General features: G+C 37.1%; 1 protein-coding gene across 2 annotated transcripts in view; it reads left to right on the plus strand.

The window, feature by feature from the left end:
- The window catches only part of ONECUT1 (one cut homeobox 1), a 58,266-nt gene extending 54,213 nt beyond the window's left edge, over positions 1 to 4,053 (plus strand). For both annotated transcript variants that reach the window (XM_073653018.1, XM_073653017.1), the window contains one exon: positions 3,668 to 4,053. In XM_073653018.1, the coding sequence (XP_073509119.1) occupies positions 3,668 to 3,954 (287 nt within the window). In that variant the 3' untranslated portion in view covers positions 3,955 to 4,053. The remainder of the gene's footprint in view (positions 1 to 3,667) is intronic.
- Positions 4,054 to 9,358: the final 5,305 nt, after the last annotated feature.

A 9,358-nucleotide genomic window follows, 5' to 3' on the forward strand; every position in this document is an offset into this window, starting at 1 on the left:
TTTATAAATTTATCTATCTATATATATCAATCTCTCTCCAAAGTCTATCTAAAATCTGTGCCCTATCTATAAGCCTTATTCTATCTATCTTCTATCCGTATATCAACCATCTATCTATCTATGTTCTGTCTATATATAATGTGTATTCTATCTGTACTTTTACGATTGTACTGTATATTACCTTCATGGCCGAAAAATTGATATTACTTTTATCTTAACGACAATGGAAAAGAAACAATGGCACCGATTTCACCTCTTTTAGATGTATAATTCATGTCTACTGCCCTCCATCCCATCATCGCTTTGTAGACATCAAGGCAGAGTCAGCTTTGAATCGTATATCCACTGATATTACTAGCTTGGATATCTGTTGCCATTCATTCTACTGACTCATTATGGTTTTTAGGTGAGCAGGTTGGTTTTAGAGTTGTGTAATGTGCAAGTGGAAAGTAAGTTGCATGAAAAAAATCAATAGGAGAGTAAGCAGACGGCGCCATATATACGTACCAAGCTGCTGGCCCGGCAGAAGAGGAAGCAATCAGGAAAGTTCAGATCTTGGCACATGCAGCAGATTGTGTATTGTATATGACAAAGGGGAGCTCAGTTCAGCACAAAGAAAAGTGGATAGCACAAACAGACAAACTATATAACCATCTGTGATTCTCATAATGATGCAAAAGGTTTTATATGGATCCTTCAAATAATAATGGATATAATAAATACATGGATGATATGGTTATTGCTTTTAGATAGATAAAACATGCCCACAGGTTAATGGATCCTGTCAATTTATAGGGTATCTATGGAGTGTGTCTAACAGCAGTTGATCCCCTCCGCACCTCCACCTCCCCTCCTCACCTTGCAATGACATACACTTTTTAGCTGTAGTGAATATGCATTTAAAAAGCTTTGTTCAAAGTTTTTTTTTTTAAAAAGGTGTGCTTTTGGACTCATTCAGAGGTGTGCTGCCTGTATGAAAAAATGGTTAGAATACAGACAGTACACAAACCAATGCAAGTCAATTTGGTAGTCCACATGGACACTTTTACACATGGGCCAATGATCCAAGTGAAAAGAATTGGATGTGCTTTGTTCTGTATTTTGGATCAGATTCATCCAGTATGAGCCAATGGGTGTGCAAAAAAAAAAGAATCACACACAGTTTGCCATCTGAATGACATCCATTTTTTATGTATTCATTGCAATTAATAACATAAGAAATTGTATTTGACCTTTTAAGATTTATTAAAGCCCCCCCCCCAGAATTTTTTTATTTCACTTCTAGAGTGATGCTACTAAGACCTGCCCTTGGTCTTATACTCACTAACCGCTGTCTTCAGCTGTTCCCGGTGCTGCTCCAGTCCCGCGGTGCAATCTTGTGATCGCAGCTCCTGACTGACCAGAAGTCAGAGGTAATGGTCACCAGTTCTCAGTGTAAGTCTATGAGACCCTCGTTCTGGGCTTGTTCCATCTCTCATAAACTTACACTGAATTGTGATTTCCGACTCGCCGAACAAACACTGGAGCGATCCGGCAGGTCACAACCTGCAGAAGACCGGCGGTGCTGAAAACAGATGAAGTATAAAACTAGGGGCAGGGAACTTAAATCAGTGACACCATTCCATTGGTAGAATAAAAGAAAAAACCTGCTGGAGTGATGCTGTAAATTGTTCATGTAAAATCGTATGCCATATGAATGTTACAATCGAACATACAGATGACATAGGAATTGAATGTGGATGAAAATATTCATGAAAAATTGTCGTTTTTTTTCAGGCGACGAACAGACAATTTTTCCATATGCTCATCTGAACCTTATTTACGAAAGAGCTCCATTCTTACTTATGGGCTATATCTGGTATTGAAGCTCAGCTCTATTCACTTCTATAACACTAGACGCAGCCCATAGACAAGATTGGCAACGTTTCTGATAAAAATGTCCCTTTTGGGATCCTGGACAGCCCCTTTTGTGATGTAATAACACTCATTTAGCTGACAGTCATTTTCTGCCTGTGCTTTAAGTTATTAAATGAGTTACAATAACTTAGATCTGTATCATTACAAAGAATTTTATTAACAATTGAACTTTGTGCTGCCGAGATAAAGAAAAAACTTCTCTAAATAGATTTTACTATCACTCTTTGTGGGCTGATAATGTATATGTAAATACTGGGCCAAAATGAGGATAAATTGCTAGGCTATTATTATATATGAATTATTGGCGTTGTCTATTGATCTGTCGTATTGATTATTCTTAAAGATAACTTGGCAGACATACAGTCTTTAAAGAGTATGACATGTTGTCAGCAAACTATATGTCTTATGTTATAGAGTAATATATAGTCACAGACAAAGCACTGATAATAGGTAGCTCTTGGACCCAACTGCTACCAGCAATACAATCCAAGAGGCGCCTCCTTATCTCAGATGAGATAGGTCACTATGTGTTTATTAGCTGATTAATCTTACTTAAACAAAAGATACAAGAGGAATGGAACATTATTTCCAGCTATCTGAGTTGACTTTGCTCCAAGTTTAGCCTGTGGCTATTAAAACTATGTTATAGAAATTTACCTGCCATAATTCTATAATATTACTACACAAAAACAGGCTTAAGTGCTACAATGTAAAGATGAATACTCTGTTGCAAAAGTTTACCACTTGTGTTACAGAGCAAATATCCTAGCAGAGCTTTAGATAAAGGGTAATATAGATGCAGATTTCCCCAATGCTTACCATGTTTGTGTTCCTAATCCAATTTGGAATTTTAATTACTAATCTGAAAGGCGGAAGAAACTTTAACCTTTAGTAATTTCAGTTTTTTATATAAGTGCCTATGGTTTTCTTGTATTCTGACTGTTGTGATTGTCCCACTTTTTTTGTATTTCTGTAATAGCTTCTGTTATCATAGGGCAAAGAGGATATTTATGATATTGTAGGAAACTGACTGACTGCATCCCATTTTTACAAAAAATGTGACTAGTGGGCAAAGTTTTAAACTGCAAAATATTACCATTATTTTTGTTTTTGTTAGACACTAGTTCTCTTAAGCCAGTCATACACATTAGATGGCTGTTGGGTGAATGATGCTTCGGCCAATCATTCGGCCAACAGCCATCTCAACCAACTCTCATACACAGGAGCGCTCGCTCGGTTGAGTGCTCCAGTGTTCTTTATGAGAAAGCCACCAGTTGACATGTCGGTCGGAGGCTTATCTCCATGAAAACAATGCGATCGGCAGTCTGAAAACAGACCTGCATGATTGACGTCTTTTCCAAACATCAGTGCACCCATACTGATTAGAGCATCAGCCAAAGCCATCAATATCAGTAGGTTCAGCCGACGTTAGTGTAATGTGTTTGGGGGCCTTTAGATGTGTGCCAGTCACAAATTTTCTAGTTAGTCAGATGCCCTCATGTGTTGACTCTCAAATTCGTAAGACTAAAATCGACTTAGGTACTATCATAAGATAAAGATCTATCACACATTTGTACACCAGGGAAAGACTAATATGATATTTGTATAGGATATGTGACATAATAAGCCTTTATTCACTAAAGTAGTATCGTGCTATATTTGTAATTTGATGGATGTAATAATGTAACACTGATACTTATATTTCTTTTTTTCTCTTTTTCCTGTTTTCCTATCTTCATTTTTTTATTAGCATGTAAACGAAAAGAACAAGATCATGGTAAAGACAGAGGAAACACACCAAAGAAGCCAAGGTTGGTCTTCACAGATGTCCAACGGAGGACTCTCCATGCAATATTCAAAGAAAATAAGCGTCCATCCAAAGAGTTACAGATCACTATTTCCCAGCAGCTTGGCTTGGAGCTCAGCACAGTCAGCAACTTCTTCATGAATGCTCGCAGAAGGAGTCTAGATAAATGGCAAGATGAGGGCAGCTCGGGAAACACATCATCTTCATCAAGCACTTGTACCAAAGCATGAAGGAAAAAAAAAAAGAAAAAGCAAAAAAAAAAATAAAAAAAAAATAAAAAAAGAAACTACAACCTCGGTGGAAAAGCTTTAATACAAAGGACAAGGACCTCACAATAGCAGGTTTATACTTTCAGAACTATTTCAAACCAAAATTATTTATAAATCCAAAGAAACCAAAGACTCATTTCTCCTGTATGGTGAACTTTTCTTCTTAAGACATTTTTCAGGAGAACGACTTGCAAAAAAATAAATTCTAATAATGATGATGATACAAAATTCCACTGGCCTTACACCTTCAATCATCATTTCCACCTTCACCGTAGTTTGCTGTCTGGTGGTTTGGAGCATCGTGGTCTCTTTTCATTGAAAGGACTTCTTCTGATATGGGTTTTTTCATTTCCACCACACATTTAAACATGAAGGTGTATGGTGTATCAGTACTGTATACAATCCAGTGGTAAGGAACATGGTCATAACTTGTCTACAGGTTGGGATATAGTGTGGCCTACAAGTCGTCTTGAGTTCATTGGAACTGAGTGTAATTGTGTCGTTTGAACCTAGCGGTTTTAAGACTTGCCGGTGGTGCTCAAATGACTGAATGGCACCTAGACCTGTGCATTCTCTTTGTTTGTTAAGAGTTCTTCAGAAAATAGTGATACAACCTCTCCCACAAGTGCAACATACCAAAGAACATGTTTAGAATAGTAGTCCAGGTGTTTTATTCCAGTGATTTTAATATTCCAGTGATATTTTTACATAATGTTGTATGAAGAAGTGTAGGTATAAACAATTCTAATTTCTTACTAGATAATAATGAAAACTCACAAACATTCACTATAAACTGGACTGTTATTTATAAGGAAACCAAACCGTTCCTCATTGTAGTTATCTGAGGCTACGATCTGCTCGAGCACAAATATTTTCAGTTTGTCTGATATTTTTACCCACACGCCACCATCTTACTCTTTTGTATATTTACCATTAATCCGGTGTGTGAGCGGGTGTGTGGGGTGGGTGGATGAGATTAGGCGTGTGTACAGGTGTGTGTATGGTAGTGTTTGTGGCCTTCAAAATATTTCCATTTCCTGCACCATTATTTTTGATAAGGCTTTGAAACCAACTGTTATAAATCATTTGCCCCCATGCCATCAGCTCCTATAATCTTACCTGGCACATAATAGCATATATAACAGTAAAGATATTCAAGTTTAGGATTAGTGGGTATTTTTTTTTGTTTCTTGCTGTAAAACTTAAGCTGACGAATTGCCCTTCAGCAATACAAATCCAAGAATTTGTGCTCTTGTAATCATGTTTCTGATTTTAATCAAGTTGTAACAATATCCAAACTACAGTGACAGCAAACCAAAGACTTATATTATGTGTTCAAGAGCCATCTTATATTTTTTTACCTACACTACATAGCAGAATTAAGCTCCCGCCATACTCAATAGATAGTTGTCGGATGAACGATGGTTTAGCTGATCGTTCAACTGACAACTATTTCTCGCAACTCCTGATACGCTCCTGTGTTCTCTGTGAGAGAGCCACTGATGGCTTATCACTGGCTTATCTCACCTTGAAGAAAAGGATCGGCTGTCCAAAAATTGAACATGTTGTATCTTAATTTCCCCCGACAACATCTGTCATGGGAAAGTCAGGAGGCCCCATACACATTAAAGTGTTGGCCAAGCCCACAGATATTGGAAGGTTCAGACAACGTTAGTTTAATCTATATATGGGGCCTTTAGATAACCAATGGCTTTAGTTGTAGAATTGTAAATCCTGGTGTTCATGATTGGCTACACAATTACCGATTACTCAATGGAAGTCTACATCTGCTATACTTTTCATGACAAAGCTATTGACAGCCTTTACTTTATTAGGTGAACAGGTTTTATTAGCTGATGAATCGGCAATGATAACCAGTTCACTGATGTAAGTAAAACCTATATTCTTTTTGACCATTTTCAACAGAATTCCAAGAGGCCTTTCTCCAGTTCTTACTTGTCATCCTCAAGGTACCATAATATTGCCTTATGCAATGTACTTTGATGATTTATAAACCTAGATTTCAGACTACACAGCTGGAATACCGTCCCATCTACATTGACATGATGTTTAACTGCTAATTTAGTTTCAGTCACAAATTACCATCATATCTAATTCCAAAGACAGCTAGAGTTGCACATTTATACCATAAAAGACTGGCCAAGTTAGTAGTGTACTGTAAATGTCTTGTTATGTAACCAGTAAATCCATTGCTGATACCAAAGAGTAATGTCTAATAGTAATGATGTTCTACTGGTGTACAAAGAAGACGTACCACTACAACTGCAACTATTCCATGCTTTACTATCATGTGTCCTTCCTATGTATTCCATACACAAGAAATATTCCTTAAAGGGGTTGTCCAAGCCGGTAACGTAGAATTCAAAGCAATCAGAAAGATTAAAAAATTCTAAAATATTGTATTCTTGATCTGCCATGGTTCTTCACATTGAGGTTACTTCAGATGTAAACTATGCTGTAGACTGATATCAAAGGGATATGTCCATGTCTGTTTATGGACAGATACACACTAACTTGTTCCACACAATCGATGGCTCTGTAACTTATATATATATATATCTATGTATAGATATATATGTATACAAATATATCTATACATTTATACTGTATATAAATGTATAGATATATTTATAGATATATGTAGATTTTTTTTTAAAACATTTTTTTACATTGCAGATAGCTATACGTTGCACAAGTTGTGTGCATGTTTTGCTGAGGATTTATAAAAATCATTTAACAATTGTAGCTCAACTGCAATGTGCAAACATGGCCTAAATTTTTAATTTAATATTTAATTGAAAAAAAAAAAAATTAGTGACAGTCTACAGCTCTGCACTGTAACCAATAAAGGCTACGCTAACTAGTGGACAGAGCAAAACGTTTCGTTTTTTTTTTCCACAAGCATAGCTGTCCTTATTTTGATATAGTATATATTTTATACTCCTGTAGAGCCGTGGTTTAGCTTTCCAGAATCTAGTTTTAATGTATGATCTTATTAACAATTGCTCTCCATATTCACAAGGTACAAATTTGTATAGGTTTTCTGCTGCATTTTTCCCCATGACCAACATTTTGATAATTATGCATTAATTTATTATTACCAGTTGCACATTGCATGTTTTACAGGTGTTATTTTGAGTCAGTTTTGGGCCATAAGGCTATGTGCCAACGATGCAGAAATGCTGCATATTTTTTCCACTTCTCCCTGGCAGGAAAAACGCATGCGGATTTTACATGCGTTTTTCCTGCCAGGTAGAAGCGTTTGTCAAGCGTTTTTGCATGCATTTCTGCATGCAGGTTATCAAGCGCTTTTCCAAGCGATTTTAGCATCACTTGGAAAAGTGCTTGACAACTTGGTCACACTATATAAATCCATGCAACCGGCATGGATTTATATAGTGTGACCAAGTAATAGTTAAAAGAAAAGAATAAGAATGGTAAAAAATAAAGATTATACTTACCTTCCGATGTCCCCCGGTATTTTCTCCGCTCCGTCTGGTCTGTTGTATGGGTCGCGGTGGTGTGAAAGGACCTGCGATGACGTCATTGAGTCATGTGACAGGTCACGCGACTAAATGACGTCATGGCAGGTCCTCACACAACCGCGACCCATACAACAGACCCGACGCATCGCTGAGGAGGCCGGGGGCAATCGGAAGGTAAGTATAATCTTTATTTTTTACTTTAAATTCTTTTTTTAACAGGTTCTATGGTACCCAGGTCTGGATGAGAGTCTCCTCTTCTCCAGACCCGGGTACCATCCGCACATAGAATCGCTTAATATCCGTGTGTGCAAATGTGTTGACACGGATATTAAGCGTTTCAATGCAAGTCAATGGCGGCAATTACGCTGCGTGACCGCAAAATTAATGGACATGCTGCGTATTTTTCCGCAATGATAATCCGCAGCGGAAATTTCTGCAGCATGTGCACAGCACATGCAGATTATCATTGGGGACCATGGGGCACGTATTACCAAGCGTTTTTTAAGCGTTTTCACTGCGGAAATTCCATGGCAAAAACGCTTGAAAAACGCATAGTGGGCACGCAGCCTTAAACTAAATTGGGCCTCTTAATAATGTCATTTCAGAGTAGTTTCCACCTGCTGTACTAAATTTTTAAATGTATCTAGAATTTCTAGAAGTGCCACTCTTTTCATGTCTGGTATAGTAAGCTCAGTCTCTTATACTTAAAAAGGGTTAAGTTGCAATACCAGACACATCCCAAAGACAAGAATGGCGCTATTTCTGGAAAAGAAGGAGACCCTTTTTATTAATCTCAGACAAGGCCATACCTGAGTTTTCCCCCCCAAAAAAATTTACTCTCTTAGATCTTGCAAAACATAGAAATGTTATTTTCAATAGATCGTAGAACTTTATTGCTCAAAGTTCTGAAGGCTCCACAACAGTTACAACATTATCTAGCACATATGTTATTTGTGTCTTTTTCTAAAATAACCAAAACCAAGAAAATGCACTTAGCACAGATATCACATTTCCATTTGGAATATTTTTTTAGTCTCCGGCGTCTAGATATTCCTGTTGCACACTTGTTATTGCAGCCTCAGGTGTAATTTTTTTTCTCCTCCCAGAATGTCCCCCTAATGTGCCTAGTTCTGGTGGTCACACATGCCCAGTAGCTCAGCCCCATCAACCTGATCTTCTTGTACACTAGAAGCAGCTGCTTCTCACCAACACTGAGAACATTATGTGTATGTTTTGATCGTTAATGAAAAGAACAGTGGGGAGCATTATAGGGGTGAAACAGTTATATCTAGACACAAGAATATTTTTTTTTAAATAAAACTATTTTTTTCCAATACACGTGCCGGTAAGAATCAGTAAAACTATTGCACGGCGCAAAGGAGGCCTCACTATGGTCACAAAACCTAAAATACATTCTGCTTTAAAATATTATGTTGACCTCAGGACATGGCTTCTAAAGTTATAAAGTTTTGTGGTGAAATATAAGAATGGTTCATGGAAGGTAACAGATATACTGGTAGCCAATACCTCTGTAATAATAAAAGACATGTTACGTATTGCATTTATGAAAACCAAACTATACACAGTCGAGCCTACTTCTTTCTACTTCTTACTTCCCAACATGTTTCAGGGGGCTGTACGTTTTTGTTTTTTTATCATGTATTTTTTGTCAGTACTGCTTAAATTTGCATTCTTTTGTATACCAAAGAGTCTTAGGACAAGTCCACTCACTAGTGCTGGAAAAAGCAGTAAAATTCAATAAAAATGTCTTTTTTTCACACAAGATCAATGTCAAAAAAGGAAGAAAAAAGAAAAAAAAACTATGCATTTAGCAAACAAAGAGAAAGTACTTTGGCTGT

Source organism: Phyllobates terribilis, unplaced genomic scaffold (genome assembly GCF_046119375.1).
Source record: "Phyllobates terribilis strain yellow unplaced genomic scaffold, ASM4611937v1 Scaffold_11__3_contigs__length_659146591, whole genome shotgun sequence".
Taxonomy (NCBI): Eukaryota; Metazoa; Chordata; class Amphibia; order Anura; family Dendrobatidae; genus Phyllobates; species Phyllobates terribilis.